Below are 20,979 nucleotides of genomic sequence, written 5' to 3'. Positions count from 1 at the left end.
TCACTGGTAAGTGATGCTTCCAGTTTAACACACAGGCAGCCAGGTTTGAGAAAAAAATGAATAAAAGGTGGTGACATCAGCTTGATGACTCAGGAGTTTTGCCTGTAGTTTAAGCGTAAAAGCTTCCTCATACCATTTCTTTTGTCAAGTGGCATGGAAGCAGAACAGAGGAGCACAGAATGAATGATTCTACAGCTTGTAGAACCACATTTTTCCACTTCCCATCGTTCTCTCTGTAGAACGATGGACTCCAGATAGTCTGGAAATGGCCTTATAACCCTTCCCAGGCTGATTCTCTAAGATCATTGCTGATGTCTTTCCTCCTTGGCATCGTGTTAAAACACACCTGAAGGCTCCTGACCATCAAACTGACAGAACCTCTGCTTTTATAGAGCTGCTCACACTGACTGATGATCAGTTAATCAACCAGTGGACTGATCAGCAGCTGATCTTAATTCCTATGGAAGCAGGAAGGGTGGACTCATAAATAAGTGTAATATGTCATGTGTTATCGTTAATATGAGGCTGAATTGTCTCAGAAACAGTCTTTATGGTCTCCAGATGATTAAAGTCACAATTTGAAATTCCTCTAAGCTGACATGGAACAGATTGCAACCAGCATTTTCATGAGAACCATCTCACACAAACCCAAAAACTGCTGTTACACAGTCTGAGTCTAAATCTAAAAGATATCAGACACATGTTTAGCAGCTCTTTGGGCTGACAGATGGAAACTGTCGCTTCGACGGTTACTCTGTGGTCAGGGATGGCTGCCAGCCAGCAGCAGCACCTTTGACAATGAAAACCACACAGAGCTGAGAGTGGAACCAGTTCAAGAAGCAGATCAAACCTCTTTAAACTTTAAAAACACGCAGTTGGGAGGGAGGTGCACTGAAATGTCCTTCCTCATCATAGGATTAACATGTGGGCTCTCATGCAAGCTCTCTCCTGTCATTCATCTTGTCTTATATCATCTTTCAGAGGCTTTAACATCATAATATTGACTTTTAGAGGCAAAAAATGAATAGATACAGCACTGAAATGAGGATATGTAGCAAACATTTTAGGAGCAGGGTGCATGGGTTTGTGAAGGTGTTGTAATAAAGCTAATCAACAGCTCCAGCTGTGGCTCAGGCTTCTGTCGGTGTGGGTAAACAGAGGAGAATCTCGGTTTATTTAGCAAAAAGAGATGTTCAGCTGGTAAAATTTCCTCTCTCATTAGATCACCAACACCCTCTGGCTCATGCCGTTTATATCGGGGAGGACTGAGAGATGAGAGAGATGATGACACGCTGCAGACAACCACAACTAAGAACCACAACAGCGAGATGGAAAGCAACCAAGACAGGTTTCCACCCACTGCTTCAGTCACCATGTAGGAGAGCAGAAAGGGGGAGTTTGAACATATGCACGGTTATATCAGGGTTTGAGTCGCAGCACAACGTGATGCAGCAACAGAGCTGTCAGCAGACCAACACTTTATGTTCAGAATTTATCATCCGAGGTTAATTAGTTAGAAAGTTGGCCGACTGTAAGCACAGACATAATGTTAGTAAATGGCAGAGGTCAGCTTTGGTTATAAAGGAGCTCAGATATATTTGTCAGTGTAACCACGGCGTAATTGTTGCCATTAGAGTGCAACAACGACAGAGCAGAAAACTGGAAGTACTCCCACCTTCTTTGGTTTTATCAAGCCAGCAGATGACGAGCTCATTGGACATCAACACTGTTTGGTTTCCACTTCTGTCCACAGTAAGGAAATTAAACTCCCCTGATTCCTCAGTGGAGGCAGGCACCGGGTTTAGAGGTACAATGGAAAAGTAGACGGGGGGGGGGGGGGGGGGGGCTCCCAGCATGAAGCTGTAAAGTCCACTCATATCTGTCTTGAAGTCTAAGACATTAACCGTTATTTTCTCTTACTTTTAAACATTAATACAACCTTCCTGGTTAAACGTAGACCTTATTTCTGGCATGAAATACGTTCATCTACTCACTGAGAACAGTTTGGTGAAAGTCGGCGTCCTTCAGAAGATATTCAGATAACTGGAGATCCATATAACGGAGAGAACGGGGCTTAGAGGATGCAGCCTCTAAATAAGGCATTATCTGTCTTTATTTCACCAATACTTTAAGAAGAATGAATGAATGAACGTGTGCTATAGCTCTGTTAGCTCATAGCTGCTGTTATGTGGCTACTTGCAGCTATAGGAGAGCTAACGGAGGGATTTCTACACAGGCACTCTACTGGGACCACTTCATCCACACGCCCCCCTGCAGCACAGCTTATTCACTCCGTGCTCTGTGACAGTCGGCTAACTTCACACAGAGTTTGCTGCTGATAGTTTTGTGCAACATGGCAGGATATTTGTCAGATTTTGACGACAACTTTGAGTACGATGGACGTTCTTACCGAAGGGAATAAACTGTGCTGCAGGGGGGCGTGTGGATGAAGTGGTCCCAGTAGAGTGCCTGTGTAGAAATCCCTCCGTTAGCTCTCCTATAGCTGCAAGTAGCCACATAACAGCAGCTATGAGCTAACAGAGCTATAGCACACGTTCATTCATTCATTCTTCTTAAAGTATTGGTGAAATAAAGAAAGATAATGCCTTATTTAGAGGCTGCATCCTCTAAGCCCCGTTCACTCCGTTATATGGATCTCCAGTTATCTAAATATCTTCCGAAGGACGCCGACTTTCACCAAACTGTTCTCTGTGAGTAGATGAACGCATTTCATGCCAGAAATAAGGTCCAGGTTTAAAAATACCTGAGTTCTCCTTTAATGCTTCATGAGCAAATGAGGGCCGCCGCAGGAGGTCCACGAGCTGCTCCTGACACAACAAAGGCCTCTTATTGTTTCTAAAGGCAGCAGGAGTTGAGCAGCAAACAGGAGGATTAAAGCTTTTTTTTTTTTAAATAGCAGAATAATAGGGAGGCCGACACCTACCTCTGAGCTGTGTTACATATGGTCGACAAATAAACACTCTCTTGCAAACAGAGACAATTACAAGCGTGTAAAGCCTTCCTACAGGGGAGAAATAAAACTGAAACGAGGAGCAGGCGCTATTTTCTAAAGCAGCTACGACTGACACTTTTCAAATAATTGCAAATAAATGCTGCAGACATGAAAATAAAGGTGCAGCTTTTGTCAATGACAGATTCTACTGCATCATTATCCATCTAATAGAAACTAAGCCCATATGTAGAAGTCTCCTGGGAGGATTGACAGTTGTTTTGAATGTTTTCCACCTGTGGATAATCTCTCTCTGGAGAATGATTCTAAAGCTAAAGGAGATGCATTTATGCCTTTTTTTTAAATCTATCAAAGAGAGTGAGTGTGAGACTTCAACAACAGTTTCACTATCAGGCCCCTGAAACGAAAGCTTGCAGCTCTGTTTCAAGTTTAGCTCGTTATCTGTGTTGTTTTCTATTTCCTTTGAGTGTGCCGTCCATCTATAATCACACTGTGGTGACTGTTTACAGAAAGAGCTGCTGAATCAAACATGACTTGTGATTTGTTTGGTACAGAGGCTTTCTTTTGTAGCCCTGCAGAGACACATAGAGCAGAGCGAGCTGCTGTTATTTCATCCTACAGAAACCCACCCATCCAGTCAGCCTGCCAACCAAACAAATGAACAACCAAGACGGCAGCCTGTCATTCAGCCAGTGAGCGCCAATGCCACCAGGCAAATCTTCTTCTAGCTTTAATCAAGCAGAAGCTGCTGCCAAGCAAGAGCTAAATATAACTCCCATCATAATCAAACACAGGAGAGGTGGTGCAAAGGGAGCCGTTTTCTCATTATTCACCTCCACTACATCAAGGAGGTTTAGCAAAAACAAAACTACTTGCTCCCTCTGTAGAGTCAGGTCCTGCTTTGTGGTACTTTCAGTGATCAGGAAGCGTCACATGCAAACATAAACCACAAGGCCAACTGCACATTCACCGGCTGAGACAGACAGATACTAAAGTGATATGTGAGATGAAATGCCAGCCACAGCAGCAGGAAACGGCTCACAAAGCTGAAAACAACCCTTATTCATGTAGAAACATCATACCACTTACAGCAGGTTCAACCACAATGAAGCTAAAGCAAATTAAAAAAGTTATTTGTAACGGTTAAAAACTCGCAGAGGCACAATAAAACAAACTGTGGATAGAAACTGTGGGGAAAGTGGAAATAATTAAGCATAAAACCACTTGAAGAAGTGTTCTAAATGCATGAAGAATCAGAAAACAGATGACATCATTTACACTTCCATGAGACGTCCAAACGCCTCTCACAGCACTGATGTCACCACAAGCCAGCGCCCATCTGGCCATCTGATAGCCTTTAAATAGCCTCATCGCTGGAGTTATGGGAGATTACACACAGGGTTGCTTTTTCCCTCTCTGTCCTCGTGCGAGTTTGTCCAAGTCCATGAGGTAATCTGACATTTGACAACTCCAGAACTGGACTGAGGACATCTGGTTCGTGTTATTCTCCCGCTTTCACTCTTGTTGATTTCACTCTCAGGCTCTCTGAAGTAAAACCGTCCAGTCAAGGCCCAGCTTCAGTGTCGTTATTTGCTCAGAGGAACCACAGTAAGTGACTCCTTACTCCTAGTTTTCAACAATACAATTTCCTTTACATAAACAGTCACATCAATGCAACAGATTAGGAGTCATTGACAATGACATTGTCAGCAGAGCTGGACAGGACTTTGAAAGCAGCTGATAAATACACACTCAGACAGGCTGCCTGGGAGGTTCCACTCTACATACATTTCTGTGAATGATGTGTTGACACAGTTGAGCAGCATAAAGGTCAGTAACTCCTGTTCCAATCCGTCTGTAAACTCTACATGAAGGTATAGATTTTTACCTCCTGAACTCTACTATTTATGCAATAAGGAGTCCAAATTCCAGACCCTGGCTTTCCTCGACAACTCGTCACCACAAATATCTCCTTTCTCCCTTTTTCTTCCAATAACACCTGTTTGCGTTGGGCTCCAACGAGAGCTTTCTCCTCTGAAAACTTATTTCTACACAACCGCAGCTCGTCATCTTTGCTATATAGATGGCAACCGCTACCCAGAATGCAATGCAATGGGATGCATTTGCCCTTTTTCTCATCAAATTACTATTAATTGCCCCAGACTCACACAGAGGTGGGCCTTCAGCACCTCAAAAATACAGCTTGTTTCCAGTTCTATGAGCATTGTCTGTGGTGGTTTAGCTTCATTAATCAGCTTCATGTCTCACATCACAGGCTCGATACCATCTCATAGCCACTTGCATTTTTAGGTATATGTGACACACTTTTTAGTGATAACTTGATGTTTTAGAGGTCCAACTTGCCACAAATATAGCTACAAAACATAGCAAAACAGAGCAAAATGAACAACCTGTGACTGATATGCCACAAACAAAAGGTAACAATGACTTACATGCTACACTCAAAAGCTTCCAGCCCTTTTAAACATCTTTTAAACATTTTCTTTTTCTGATACTTATCCAGACCTGGAAAATGCTCTAACCACTCAACTTTTCCATTATTTTCAAGACTGTGCAGCAGCCCCACTGTGAGCAAGATCGCTTGGAATGAAAACCATCAATAAACTGTGGAAGATCAAGGCGAGTCTCATCTGTCATATCAACAAACTTATGTACATTTGTTCAGATTAAATATTAACTACTTCTCCGTACTTTTGGGCTCATTTGGATTTCACAGGAATAGAAAAATCAAAGTAAAACCGAAAGATTGCAGCCTCACAAGACCCACTTTGTGGTGAAAAAGTAAAGTGGAGAAGAGGTTGTATTGATGTGTGAAGGTGACATTGCTCATAGCTCCAATCACACATCACCACGTTTAATTAAACCCTAAATTTCTTAGCCTGGCACTTGAACTGTGTGGGGCAACACAAACCAGAGGAGCTTCCCAGAGTTCGCAGCACATGTTTTGACTGGTCAAAACATGTCTCTTACTCCCTTTGCTCCACACAAGTGTTCCACAGAAAAGTCAAATCCAAGCTTCCTCACGAAAAAGCCCCGATCTCTCAGCCCACATGGAGTTTCAGCTTTCCCTCCCTTCCTCTGCTGCAGTGAGCACAAAGTCTGGCTGGAATCAATCTGCCTTTTGTGCTGGAGCAATCTGATATGTTCTCTCCAAAATTATCCGAGAGGAAGATGAAGATTTCGCATCGAGAGCAGAAGCCAGTAAACATTGATTAGCTCTCATTACTGCAGAGCTATGACTAACGCTCCACTGTAAGCAAAGCTGCTGGTTTAGGCTTCAAGGCTGGCTGGAGTTTTCTTAAATTTAACTGAACCACACTAAAAACCACCTGCAAGCACGTTCAAAACAAATGTTCCCTTTCCTCAGAACGGTTTGAAACAAGTGAATGTTTTTACAACCATGTTAGACATTTGCATTTCCTGCCAATAACAACATGAGATGATGCTCGGTGCGCTTTTTGCATCAGTCTGAGGAAATATTCTGCTGAAGAGGCGCCCCCAGAGCCACAGCTGCATGATGCTGAGCCATGAAATGTTCTTATCAGTCACTTGTCTGGATAAAAATCAGCAGCAGCAAAACAATAGTAACTAGAAGAAGCTGTTCCTGCGAAACAGCAGTGAGAATGCTGATGGAGTTGAATAGGGACAGCTGACAATGCGAAAAAAGTGGAAAATCTTTCAATTGCTGAAAATCCAGTTGCTGAAGCCTTGGTTGAAGGAATTTGAATTTGAAATAACAATAGTTGGAATGATTTAAACCTTGTGGAAGTACAGAAAATTTGATTTCTGAGTATTTCTCATGTTTTTTAAACCGTTGTATTCCAATATTGGCTGAATATTTGAAAAGGCTGAAGTTGAATGTCTTGTGATATGTTTAAAGTTTGAATGGTGTCTGAAAGGTGAGCTGAAATATTGCAATAGTGGTTGGTTGAAAAGAGGAGAGACAGTTGAAACGTTAAATTTGCAGAAAATTTGAATAAAATGTTAAATATTTTAAAAAGTGTAAAAGTTTAAAAACACCAAAAGTGACAGACATAATCTCCTGAAAGAGCTGAACGTTTTGATACCAAAATAGTAGAAATTGGTGAAAAATTGCAGAAGTAGTTAGGTTGAAAAGAGGAGAAAGAGTTGAAATTTGTTCACATATGTTTCAATATTGGCTTAATATTTGAAAAGGCTGAAGTTGAATGTCTTGTGATATGTTTAAAGTTTGATTGGTGTCTCTAGCTGAAAGTATGCAGAAGTGGTTGGTTGAAAAGAGGAGAGACAGTTGAAACGTTAAATTTGCAGAAAAATTGCAGAAGATTTGAATAAAATGTTAAACATTTTAAAAAGTGTAAAAGTTAGAAACACCAAAAGTGACATAATCTCCTGAAAGAGCTGAACAGTTTGATACCCAAATTGTAGAAATTGGTGAAAAATTGCAGAAGTAGTTAGGTTGAAAGAGTAGAGAAAGAGTTTAAATTTGTTAACGTTTTTTTTAAACCGTTATATTTCAATATTGGCTTGATATATGAAAACGCTGCACCAATTGGTAACAGCCGAATGTCTTGTGACCCGTTTAATAAAGAGAAACAGGAAAATAATAGTGAGAATGCTTTCCAGCATGCCAGGGGAAGTTGTTAATATAAGTGAAATACGTCTATTTTAGTACTTTGTGGCAGATGAAATGGCTTTAATCAGAAAAACTATAAAACAGGCCCATAAAAAAAAAAAAAAAGAGTAAAGCAAAAAGCAGAAACAAAAGAACGATTCACATTTTGATTAATCTTCAGGTGCATGTAACTCTGGGGGTGCCATCATACATCAGCTCTGCTTTCTATCTCCTGAGTAAACCTTGAAATCACATGATTAGTCCTTATAAAAAGCACCAAGAAGCCAGGAAAGAAACACTATTAGCAGAGAAAAGAAGGCTTCACAGCTGAAGAAGTGGGGTGCACATGTCGCAACCAATGGCATGTCAGCCCCAGATGTTTCTCCCGTCCCACTCATGCTTTCTGAGTCAGACCTCAAGGGGGCCAACTCTGTCTGTCGGGAACGGGGCTGGAAGATGGAGATCGTGTGTCTGAGTGAATCCTCGGTATACTTTTTATTTCCCTACAAAGGCTTCAATTCAGTTGGAATTTGTTGGGTTTTAACTTCTTAAATAGATTATTGTTGGAATAAATGGATTAATAAATGGCAAAATGTTCCCAAAACACACCAATATAAATACAAAAATTGTTTATTCATATGAACCCTTAAATAAAACCATAGTACAGCTATGAAAGGAGTAATAAAAGCAAAGCTTTCTGCACTATATTTCAGTCATCACGGTGTCTAATGTCTCCAGGAGTCAACAGAAGAAGATAAAGATGCTGCGCTGGCCGGTACTGGCAGTAACAAGCAAACAAATCGCTCCCATCCTGTCCCACTGAGAAACCGTGCTGAGAAGCAAAGGTACAGAACGACAGAAAAAGAACCAAAACAAGAGTAAACATTGGTGTTTTTCTTCTCTCCTGGAGACGGCTTTTGGGCAGGAAAGAACTTTCAACTTTCCTTCTGGACTGGTAAGTCAAAGACTTATTGTATTGTTAACATTGTGAAAGCAGCTCGAAGCTTTAACTTTTCCCAGCTAACTTCACGTCGTCGGCTTGCTGTACGAATCAATGCGAGTCACCTCTGTTAGATGTGTGTGAATTAAAGAGGAACAGCAGCAGCTTATCAAGGGTGCAAGCTGCCATGATCCTGCATGTGTGAAGGGATGCTGTGTCAATATGTTAGCTTTATATGTTAGCTTTTTATGTTAGCTTTATATGTTAGCTTAATGCTAAAAACAAGAGCAAATAATGTAAACATGTAAAGCTATGTCGGATGATTTTCTTATTATGATTAATATCAGTTAATCTTGAATATGAATAGAAAGGAATCCAAACGTATCCCTCAGCTGTAACACAAGGGCAAACATATCTCTATGACAACAGTGCGTTGCTGCATCACATTTTAAATGCGTTCATATTTATATGCATGAAGCTGGTCCCTGAACACACAGAAAATAATTCCTTTGTACTTGTATCTATCAAATGAAGGCTTGACTTTGTTCAAGTTTCTGTTAAAAGGAGAGCATATAATTCATCAAAAGTAGGGCTACAGATGCTATTAATTAAGCAAAAGTTTCAACATTTACACACAGTAATGTTACTTTTATAATTTATTGTTCTTTAGAGGAGCGCATCTGTTAAATAAAGGTCTGACTTCATGGTGAAACAACATCTTAAAGTGAATCTGCAGCACAGCCTCTGTCATTCTGATATATCTGGTATGAAATGAGGGATTGTGAAATGGGTTGTAGCTGAAAATAGTCACAATCGGAGTTCTGTCTCTGTGATAAACAACAGAACCAAGCGTGGCTCCATCTGAGCTGCAGCTTTCTGCCTTCTTCCGTCTTTTTGGGGGGTTTTTAGAGACTGTTTTCTATATATTTTTTTTAAAGTTGCAGGAATGCTTGTCTATTAAGATGTGTGATGATCTGACAAGCCTGTCAGCAGCACCTTAGGAGGCGCTCGCAAGGCTCTGTGCAGTGCCACAAAAACAAAATAACTTAATAAAAGCAAAACTGTCTGCAGTTTCTTGACGTTTGCTGACAATTCAGCTCAAAGATCTGCTGCTCTCCACATGGGAGAGATCTCCAGGCACCTGCAACAAAACCGAACGACACAGGATAGAGGCAGAAAATTCGTCCCTGTGAACACGGTGAGCTGCGATGGAGGCCATGTGGGCTTTAAAAAAATACACAAACAGGCAATCAGGGTCGCAAAGTGCAAGGAAAAGTCCTGCAGAGGCTCCGTTCTGAGGCAGGAAGGCATTAAAACTACAACATATAATCTATCACAGAAGTTATATAATAATAAGGCAGCATTGGCTCTAATTACTGTGGTTTCAGTCAGATGCTCCATACTCCACAGCGGACCTTTGACAGATGAATGTCGGGTTTCCTGCGAGTGTTTTTAAATGTGTGGAGGTCGACGGCATCTTTCAGCAACTTATTAGTGGCCGCTGGGAGTATGTGTGTGGACTTTATTGGTATTGATCTATACCCTGAATGAGTAAGCAGGCCTTCCAGAACACAATGGAGATCGCATCGTCTGTCCTCAATGAGATCTACATTAAATACCTATTTCAGAGATGAGAAATACAAGACGGATTCAACCCATCCAGGCTCGATAAAACCAAAAACTCACATTAAAAAAAGGACGTTTGACTTATTCAAAAGAAGAGCAGCTCAGTTCAATGAGCTGCACATAAACAACTTAAAGTTTTAACTTTATACCAAAGAAGTTCAGTTGGCTCCAACACTCAGTGGAACTGGATTACAGCTACAGTTGGGTTCTGCTCCTTATCTGAGGGTAATTATCCTTGGATATATGGCGGTGAATGAATGGAATCACTGGCACAAAGCATGTCATACCCCGGTCCAATAGGTGGCGCTGTCCCCATTTCAGCTATCGCTAATAGAGACACTTCCTGTTGACATCTTCACCACCAACAACAACAAACTCAGGCATTCAGAAAGATGGTGAACGCAGAGCGAGATGAAGCTGCGTCCCTCTACATCTGTGACTCAATCTTATTGTAATTTAGCCATTAATCCGATCCGATGGCGCTCATGTAACCGAGTGACTGTCCCACAGCAGAGTTGAATTCAAACATGTCATGGACCAATATTCTTAATTTAAAGGAATTAATTTCCTCATCTGTGTTAGATCGAACATCAGCATCGTTCTGTACAGAACGTACTGTTCTTAACAGGATATTTAACATATTCACTCAGCTGAGAATCTTCATGGGGAGTAAATAATTCAACACCAAGTTCTGGTCAAAAGGAATGATTTTTAGTGAGGATTAAGATCAATGGTGGTTCAAATATTTAATAGATTAAAAAGACTTATCTCTCTCTCTAATGAATTATCTAATCTTGCGTCGGTGGACACCCTTCGGACAAGAAAGATCACTGGCTAAAGGGCCGCCGTGAAAAGAAAATGCAAGAACCAATGACCTGAGGCTTTGGATTTAATTTTTCAGAGACAAAGCAGTGAAAGTCGCCTCTTTTTAACAGAAAAGGCCGGCGGTGTCGGAGGGACACAGCAGTGCAAATCAGCCTAACATCACTCCCAAGTTAAACACTCACAGGAGGAGTGAATGGAATAAGATGGAGGTGGATAGCTGCAAATCAAACTCTGACCATTTACTACATCTGCCTGGCAGGAGTGTGTGCGTTGGAGGAGATTACAGGCCAGACCACACATGAAACACCACTGGGGAGGTTGATTATCCATATTAATGGGACACAGGAAGACACGGCGTCACCGACTGTTTGCTGGACCTGGTTCCATCTGCCTCCTGCTGAGCAGCAGCCCGAGCTGGATCGATGTTTAGATGCTATAAGGGGCTTTCGTGACTGGATGCAACAGCAAAACAAGGCCCCATTAATGCTTTCCTGTCAAAGCAGCCGTGATGATATTTGTTCAGTGGGATTTAAAAGCAAGAAAGAAGAAAGAAGAATATAACATAATTCTTTTTACAAATTATAAGACTGGATGCACACCCTGTTTTCTTAAGTGTGACACCTAATTTCTCCCAACTGAGGCACTCACTTAAAGGCAAGTATCGGGTTTCAGTAAAAGGTTTCCTTGGTGAAGAAAAGCCATGAAGGAAACTGTGTTTTTGTGCTGCTCAAGATCACATGGCAATAAATTCTGAAGCCAACACAAACGTAACAAAGTGACAGAATAGTTTAAGTTTACAAGCCCCAGTTGAAGCAAGACAATCAGTATTTTAGAACATTTTCAGGTCTAACAGCTACATTAGAAACTGTGCAAATAAAAAGCCATCCATCCATCCATTTTGATATATTCAGAGCCTTAACTTATCTTAACTTTTACCCCAGCTGTAACCCAAGCCTGTCGGAATGAAAACAAGGGATTAACATACTGGAAAGACCGCGCTTTGGTCCCTGACAACGAGGGTTTAAAGAATCTGTGTGGAAACAGTGCGGTCCAGGACTGCTGCCGAGCTCCATCTTGATAGCAGCCTGTATGAAAAACAGGCGTGTTTGCCTCACTGTCCAGATTCTTATCTCTGTAATTGTGTTCCAGTCGGGGAGGAGCACAAGCGGAGCTGGCAACAGCTCTGCCTGCCACCCACTCCAACACAGGAGACATGCTTCAATGGAGACTCTGGAGGGCTCGAGCCTTTAGTTCAATGCCAAGAGAGACGTGGGTGTTTCTTTTTCAGCTTGTCCTGCATTCAGGATCCAAATGTTTGCCTGATGGGTGCTGCTGGATTTTTCAAGTGAGCGAGTCACTGCAAATTAATTGGCATGTGTTGCAGATCTGGGTGCCATAGCAGGGAAACAAAAGTACCCGAACAATAGTACACTGCCCACCAAGAGCAGCCTTTAACTACCAGACTTTCGTAGCCACACTCTCAGTGAGTTTAAAGGGGAACTCTGTTTTTTTTTTTTTTAAACCTAGACCTTATTTCTGGCATGAAATACATTCATCTGCTCACCGAGAACAGTTTGGTGAAAGTCGGCGTCCTTCAGAATACATTTAGATAACTCGAGATCCATATATCGGAGTGAACGGGGCTTACCGGCTCACACCAAAAGCGTTGTGAGCGGCCAGCTGCCATTCATTTTCAATGTAAGCTGGCGTCGATGAGCGGCCGGCGTCGTGAGCTTCAAGGGTTGAGAAAGGCTCAAATTTATGCAAATGAGCAGTGACGCTACGCGACGACAGCCAATTAGGGCCGATCTGGATTCCGAAGGCGGAAATAAGGTGGAAAAAAGCGGAAAACGGCAGAGCGCAAACACAAAGAAACACAAAGAAGGCTGCCCAGAGTACGATCCATGGTGAAAGAGGGAACCGATGTATGTATGGATGGATTATTATATATATATATGCTAGTTGCTATACATATAAGCCCCGCCCCTTTGGCCGCTTCCGGCGGCAGAAGAAGTACAAGCGGCGGGTTGGTGTGAGCCCCCGGTTAGACGATGCAGCCTCTAAATAAGGCATTATCTGTCTTTATTTCACCAATACTTTAAGAAGATTGAATGGATGAACGTGTGCTATAGCTCTGTTAGCTCATAGCTGCTGTTATGTGGCTACTTGCAGCTATAGGAGAGCTAACGGAGGGATTTCTACACAGGCACTCTACTGGGACCACTTCATCCACACGCCCCCCTGCAGCACAGTTTATTCACTCCGGTAAGAACGTCCATCTTACTCAAAGTCGTCGTCCACGTTGTCAAAATCTGATAAATATCCTGCCATGTTGCACAAAACTATCAGCAGCAAACTCTGTGTGAAGTTAGCCGACTGTCACAGAGCATGGAGTGAATAAACTGTGCCCTGGGGGGGGGCGTGTTAAGTCGTCTCTGCTAACCTAATTGTTCTTCTGTCACGTCTCTCTTGATTTACCCTCCTTTCCCTGCGCTTACATTTGTGCTTCCTTTGTGTTACAGAGTGTAAAATGACTAATAGCCCTGCAGTTAATCCTTTGGTATTAGGCTGTTTTTTCCTGTTCAATCCTCACTGCCAGTAAAATACTGATATACTCCAGTTGAGCCGGTCCCCACAGTGCAGATGAACTTCTCTCTGCTAATCGTCGTCCTTTCCTGGTCTTTTTCTGGTTTTTGTGTTATTCGGCAGAAAAACTCTTGTGTGGAGCCATACTTCTTATTGTTAAACTGGGTCTCGATCTCACTTATGCTCCATGAATACAGAGCTGTGAACAAAACTCTGAAACTAAAACATCTCTACAGGTTATTGTAAGGTGTAGATGTGTGTTTTTTCTTTAAAACTAGCTCTTTTTCTGCTGTAATTGGCACTTTTAATGTATTTATATGTAAGCTTACTCTATTTCTGGTGAAAAACATGAGCCGCATTAACATGCTGATGCACCAAAGAGCATCAGAGTAAATGTCAGGAGGATATAAACATGTTTAATTAGTTTTATTACCGGAATCAACCACAGCTTCAACCTCCTCTGACTTACAGCCGACACAGAGTTCAATTTAAATTCTTCTCATGAATTTAAAACCTGCACGTCGGCGCCTTCACAGACAGAGCAAAGCAAAGCAAACGCAACACAACAAGAGAGCTGATCAGCTATTATTCATAGCTACAAAGAAGCTAACTCTGCATTCTTCATCCTGTTGTTCTGAGCTCTCTCCAGCAGTAAAATCCAATCTGATGTTTGCTTTTACACCTTCTTCTTCTTCTTCACTTCCTCTCATAGCGTCCTCTTGGGTCTAGTTGCTGCATCTCCGAGTTCACGTTGTTTATTTATGATGGAAACAGCCTCTTTTCTTTCTTTTGCTTCATTTATCATTGGCCAAAGCGTGTTTTAATCTGGTTTCTGGTGCTTTACGTGGCGCCGTATATAAACTCGTGGTGTGAACTGCTGCATCTCAGCCAGCAGGGCCTCGAGGCTTTAAGCTTCACAAACCTCTCTAGTGTTGCTAAAGTTGGTTTAGACCAAAACCCACAGACAGTTAAGCCATTTTTCAAGCTATTTTTCCTTGTAACTAATCAAGCTCCCATTTAGTCATTTCAGCTGCACCAGCAACAGCGACCAGTGAACATTTAAAGCTGAATTTCACCAGTGAACACATGTTTCTGTAGAAAACAGAAGCACTTATGAGAATCAGCAGAATACCAAGAAAACCTCTCAAAAAGGATGTCAAGCAGACCGCGTACTTGTCAGGCTGACGTGAACAGCTAAAATAACGTGGTTTTAGTGGTTTGCCAGCTTGTAGGGAAATATTCAGACTTAGTCATACAATGAGTCCATTAAAAAGAAAGTTTCAAAGGCAGGATTATGACTCACTGTGCTTCCTCTCTAAATAAGATTAGATCTATCTAAATGACTGTTGTAAAAACAGAAAGTTTAGTCTGGTTGTGTTGGTCTGCGATGCATCAGAGCACAGAATCCAGATTTCTACTGTTTAATGCAGGTTAGAGAAAGTCTCCCCAGAAACCAACAGCTCAGTCATTCATCATCTGAAAGCTGGCAGGTGAATCAATAAAAACTAATATAACGGTCACACAGCATGAAGGGAATGTGAATTATGTCCCAGAATGTGGGCACTGGTTACACAACATAACAAAGCCGGTACATACCGGCCACGTTCACTTTTTCTGAGTTGGGGGCGCTGGGCGTGGCGGTGCTGGTGCCGTTGGTCAGGTTGCCCCCCGTTCCGTTGTAGATGTTCTCCACTTTGGACTCGAGCTTCCCAAGCCGAAGCATGATGTTATCCAGCAGCACAGCGAGGGTCTTCTTCAAGTCTGCAGGCAAGCAAAGTCATCTTTAATGTTTCCAGCCCCATATTTTACAACTAATTCTGACAGGTTTCCAGTCCCAATACTCGTGATTTCTACTCCTATTGTGATGGGTCAAAGACAGAGTCATGAAGGAAGGAATAAAACGGCTTTAATCAGCATTTAAAACTGGTCATATTCATATTTATGTAACATTTTTAAGCATCTCCAAAAACTGTAGAGGCCTAAAATATCGTGTGGGAGTGGAAGGCTGCTGCATCATGTGGTAAAGTGGTCATCTTCACATTATTAGGAGGAGGGAATAAGCTCTTCGGTATCTATGAATTGGGAAAGAAAAGCATTCATTTTCTACCAGATAACCTGGTAAAAACGTGTTGTGCCGTGCTGTGTGTTTGGCCTGAGTGAACTACTCCATGAAAAAGCTTCCTGAGCTGTTCTTGGTCTCACAAATGCCAAGATCATGGACACTTGAACCAACTCCAAGACATTGTAGATACCAATAAACAATAAACAACGATAAACGCCGATTACTCATTTTTAAATGCAAAATTTGGCAGTTTAAATCTGCAGTTTAGCCTAAAAGATGCGCGACACATGTGATCCAGGCTTGAAACGTGCGGTATTTGTGGTTTTAGAAGTTTGTGCCATTCGCTCGTGAAAAAAAACAGCTTTAATGCCCAACAAAACACAATGAAAACATAACTTCAGTCATCCAGAGGATAGAGCAATTTACTCCCAAGGAAAGGTTGGCAGGATGGAAGAGTTTTGGCTTTCAGGGTAGTGATGAAACAAAAAAAACCACAACAAAAAGGTACTGTGCATCAAGTGGAAACCCCATGAAACCTTTTAAGCATCTTAAGACGTACCACAGCCTGCTATATGACGAGTGTTCGGTATAAAAGTCAAAACAAACTCGTAAAAACTACAATATTGGAGTCATTTGCAACTGTAACTTGACTGCCACATGCTATTAATAAAATGGCCAATGTCTTACACCCGCCTGGTCATTCCCTGGCTCTTTCTGCACCAGTCTGAGTAAAGGACACAGCTCACGTTAGAGCCAGCAGGAAGACTGCCGAGATGGATCGGCAATACCCTCAAAATGTCACAAACAAATGTTAAAGCATGGCATTCTTTGGCCTTATTTACTATGGTATTTGTCTGGTTCTTTAACCTGCAGCATTTGCATGACATTTAAAACAGAAATGTTAAGTTCTTTGACGCTGCTCTTACTGGTGCATTGATAATAAAAGCAAATAGCATCTAAGAAGCCTGTCATTCGTCATCTGCAGCTCTGTGATAGCGACTAAGTATTTCATTTAATTCATACACATGCTTGTATAACTGCAGAACAGAGCAGAACGGCTCGTGGTTGCTCTCCTCACATGATAGCGCCACTTTTTCCTGCGCCAGGATGCATCTGACATGCCAGTTTTCATCACGTCTGAGAGATTGGCAAAGTGCACAGCGTAGCCTGGCACGGCCCAGCACACCAGACCGATTTGTGTGAACAGAAAGGCCAGAGAATTTGTCCGATTTGGATGCAGGGCAGCATGGAGGTGCCAGACAGAAACTGAAAGGAAAGAGCCAAGCATAACAATAAAATTAAATAAATAAAAGGCTACTGTCAACATGCTTTAGAAGAGGAAGCAAAAAAGATGTGCGAATTTGTTTTATACGCAACTGAATAATGAATAAAATAAAAGGAATTAGATTTAGAAAAAGAGGGCTTTTTCCTTCCAACAGTGAACAAATGTCAGGTGCCGCGTCAATTTCTCATGTGGGACACAACCAATTTAAAGAAGTGATTACACAGGAGCATAAGCCCGGGGTGTTCATCGGTGACCTCAATTGTTTCCTGTCATCCATGAGGCTCCCCTCACGCTGGCGGCGGCCTCTCCATCTGACCAACATAATAAGACGGAGAGCAGACAGACGCAGGAGCGCCACAATGCGACCTTCCACACAACACAGGGCAAAGAGGATTAGAGCAGCAATATATGTAAGCTTATACCACACCCAGGCAACAGGATTTTTCTTGATTCTGGCGCTGGCTCTGCGGAGCAGGAAGCAGCAGGAAGCACAAGAGAAATCCATCATAACTGGTGGCTTGTATCTCAACAAGGTTCGCTGGTCAAAGCCAGCTGCTTGGATCAGTTCCCGGATCCACATCCTCGCCATTTCTGACTTTACTGTGGAGCACCAGGGTGTTATGAAGGTGTTTAAAAGCAGGGTTCAGGTCCATATGGCCCTGAAGGCATGAGAGCCGTTTTTATTTCTGATTAATCTCGATATTTGTTATTTCAAGATTATCTGCCAATTGTTCCCAAAAAAAAAAAAAAAATCAGCTTTTGAGATTTACAACATTAAATTCACATGGATTTCATGGGTCATTCACAGGTAGCAAAGGAGGATACCGCTTCCCCTTGAAGTCGTTACAAATCAGATCAAGGGAGCACAAAGTATCCTGTTGTGTTGCTGTCTAAATAAAGCCATGAAATGGATTTTTATGTGATATTGGACAGCGGTCAATAGACCGCTACAGTGACCTGAAAATCAATCCATCGTATAAGGGAACAAAACAAACTGTCTGGCTGGTATATAAATCTATGACAGGTCCTTGGATTACTTTGGCTGAATTATTCTCAGGATTTACAGCGTGGAAATACAACTTAAAAACAGTTCACATTCTTTAAAACGAAGCTGAAAGTAGTTTGAATGAGACGCATTTTGCATGTACTGTTGAACAATCAGTTTAAAGCTCCTGCAAAAGAAATCCCTGTAAACCTCTAAGCTGGGAGCGCTCCTGTTACTTTACATACTCTGGCATCTTCTTTAGGTTCCCCGGGACCTGATTTAATCTGCAAGAGCTTTACTGTATCCTGTTGTTTCTCTGGGAATTACAGAACAATCAATTCCAATCTCAGGTTTCTAATGAAGCCTCCCATACAGCTATACGGGTCTATTAATGGCATGAATAACTTATTGATGTGTTTTCTGGACCTGTTCTCGAACAGTATTATGCTGTAATGCAGCTGTATCAGCGTTAAATCTTCCAGGGCTGGTTTTCGTGAACACAGCCTCTATTGTGCCTGCTGCGGGAGGCGGACAAGTGGATCCATTAAATCCATTCTATGGATTATATAAGAGGACAGCTTCACATCACAACAGGGTGATTCTCACGAAACTGTCCTATCCTTTGCAAAAACAAATTTAGGTCAATTTTGCTATTTTTTTCTCTTATTAGTATTAAGCAGGGTCTCAATTAACTGGCTCAATTAAAATTAGTGATCAATACACGTTCTTTAATACATTTTCGGAATGTTTTATTGAGTCGTTGACCAAATAAATTCATTACCGTAACACATGTTCAATTGATGATAACTGAATATGTATGAAAGGTAGACCTTTCCACTTTTGTTCTCGTCCTGCTTTAATAAAATCTAATAAATTGGTACATTTCTCGCTACTTTCAGACATATCAGGTGTTACATTCTTCTGTTCTTGAAGAGACAGAATTTAGGAGTTCAGCTCCTTCTTCTTCCTCTGTGGTTCAAACGCTTACGGCTGAATTATCCCAACATCACACGAGCTACACAGAGTGTAAACAGTGGAAATGTGTCCATAGATCACAGTTCACTGAATAAAGAAGGCGGCGCAGGGTCGGCACCAACCTCTTCTACGAGTAGTTTCTGCGGCAAAAACTTCTAAATGTGCTAAAATAAACAAACCAAGCAAAAGTAAAGACTGGTGGAGCAGCAGGAGCAACTGTTTATGGTGTGTTTAAAGACCAGTTTTACTCCCTGTTGGCAGCGTGTAAGTTAGACGACTCACCGTAAGCAGTCATTGTGCCCACGTACGGCCCGTCCATGACACTTTGGTTCTCCTCAGCCAGAGCTTTGATATAGCGCTTGCTGAGATCCAGGATCTGCTGGCGCAGCACAGCACTGTTCTCGTGGCTGGCTCGCTGCTGGATGGTGAAATGCAGCAGCATCATGCCCCAGATGAACCCGAAGCTGACCAGGAAGAAGCCGAGCTTCTGAGATGACAGCTTCCACAAGAAGGGCGTTGCCATGATGAATTGCCAGGGAGCTGGACGGGCTGCTGGGACTTAGATTTCACCGAAGGAAGATGCAGGGGTCTGGGAGGAGGATCAGGACAGCAGGGGCTGCATGGCTCTGGCAGCTGGCTGGTTTTCGGGGGATGGCATGCAGCTGATTTGCCTCACCGGTTTGATTTCCTTCTCTGGCCCATTCTCGCCGCTCAGTAACGTCTCAGAGAGTCCAGCATGCTGCTGCAGAGAGGATGACGAAATTTGAGGTTAGCTGGTTGGCATACAAAACACAGATAATGAGGGTGTTCACGCCACTAACCAACTGCAATGTGCACGGTGCATGATTAGAATAAAACACTGATAAATGAGTATGAGTTAGCAGTTACACAGAACTGGTAGACCATACCGCAGCTGAGAAAACACAGCATAGCTCCCACACTTGTTACTTAAACTGCCTATTTTATTCATAATAACGTACTAATTTAGATTTTAAACACATTTATTTCAACACTGCATGAAGCATAAAGCATTATGTCTGCAGGAAGAACATTACAACATGCTGAAAACAGGATAAATTTAAACTGAACAGCCCCGTTTAGCTCAGACACTGATGTTAGCGGTGTGATTATTACGCAAGAAGGACTGAGATAACCTACAATCAATCTTCTTCTGTGACAAGAGAGAAAGCAGGATTGTAAATACACACTTATCTTGCTATTGTACTTTGATTTTTGCAGTTCAAGGATTTCCTGTGAGATCAATCATAGCAAGTTTATTGTGCACGTGTGTGAGATGCAACAGACACACCCTCATAACTGATAAAACTGTATGAGGTCAGCGAGTACTATTAGATGCCATTTTAATAATAATTATTAAAAACTAGTGGAAACATTTCTTCTTTTCTTTGCTCCATTAGAAAATGCACCGATGAGGTATCAGTTGCGACTGAATTCCTTCTATTGTCAACCCAGAAGTCTAAAGTCAAAGTCTGTCGTCAGTTTTTAAATATAAAGCTACAAAACATCAACGTTTTACAAGATGAAAACGTTCAATTCAAGACAGACTGAAATATGAGACCTCTGAGCCAGCTGTTAATGTTTAAATGAGTCTCCAAGGCTGATCACTGATCAGTGAAACTACTGAATAATCAGTCAAGATAAGGAAGCATAGAATAGAATAAAACTGTAGTCTTGCTCATATTTAATAAAAATATCTCTCCATGTGTTCATTTGCAGTGAGATATTTGATGCTTCTGTCATGGTAAAGTCATTTTTCTTCTCATATTTCAGTGGATTAGCACTACCGACTTGCCTCTGCTTGGCATTAGCAGCTAACTGACTCCTACCTTTATTCCACCTCTGTACTTTCACACATAGCTCGATGTGCAACGAGGGCACATTAGTCCAGGCTTGAAAAGGCTTATGTGAAAAGAGGCTCTTAACTTTTCTGGAACCAAAGCAAACCCAAAAGCACAAACATGGCAACAGACGCGGTCAGCTGTCAGCTGCAAAGCACCAAGTGTTACACTGAGAGTTTTGTACATGGATGCTTGGATAAAACTTTGAGAGATTGGATTTTGTAATGCACAAACATGGTAAAAGTCCAGT

The 20,979-nt window shown here is 41.9% G+C and overlaps 2 protein-coding genes across 2 annotated transcripts in view; both read right to left on the bottom strand.

Annotated features, from left to right (window-relative positions):
* The window catches only part of r3hdm1 (R3H domain containing 1), a 367,959-nt gene that overhangs the window by 272,437 nt on the left and 74,543 nt on the right, over positions 1-20,979 (bottom strand). The gene's annotated exons all lie outside the window — the stretch shown is intronic.
* The window catches only part of mgat5 (alpha-1,6-mannosylglycoprotein 6-beta-N-acetylglucosaminyltransferase), a 91,993-nt gene that overhangs the window by 56,113 nt on the left and 14,901 nt on the right, over positions 1-20,979 (bottom strand). Inside the window, exons 2-3 of the mRNA XM_072371237.1 lie at positions 19,153-19,612; positions 15,160-15,324 (exon numbers count right to left, since the gene is read on the bottom strand). Of these exons, the coding sequence (XP_072227338.1) occupies positions 15,160-15,324; positions 19,153-19,393 (406 nt within the window). The 5' untranslated portion in view covers positions 19,394-19,612. The remainder of the gene's footprint in view (positions 1-15,159; positions 15,325-19,152; positions 19,613-20,979) is intronic.

The sequence above is a fragment of the Leuresthes tenuis genome, unplaced genomic scaffold, assembly GCF_036924035.1.
Source record: "Leuresthes tenuis unplaced genomic scaffold, fLeuTen1.0.hap1 SCAF_1, whole genome shotgun sequence".
Classification (NCBI taxonomy): Eukaryota; Metazoa; Chordata; class Actinopteri; order Atheriniformes; family Atherinopsidae; genus Leuresthes; species Leuresthes tenuis.
The sequence above is the reverse complement of the archived record's forward strand: the minus strand, read 5'-3'. Positions and strand labels throughout refer to the sequence as shown.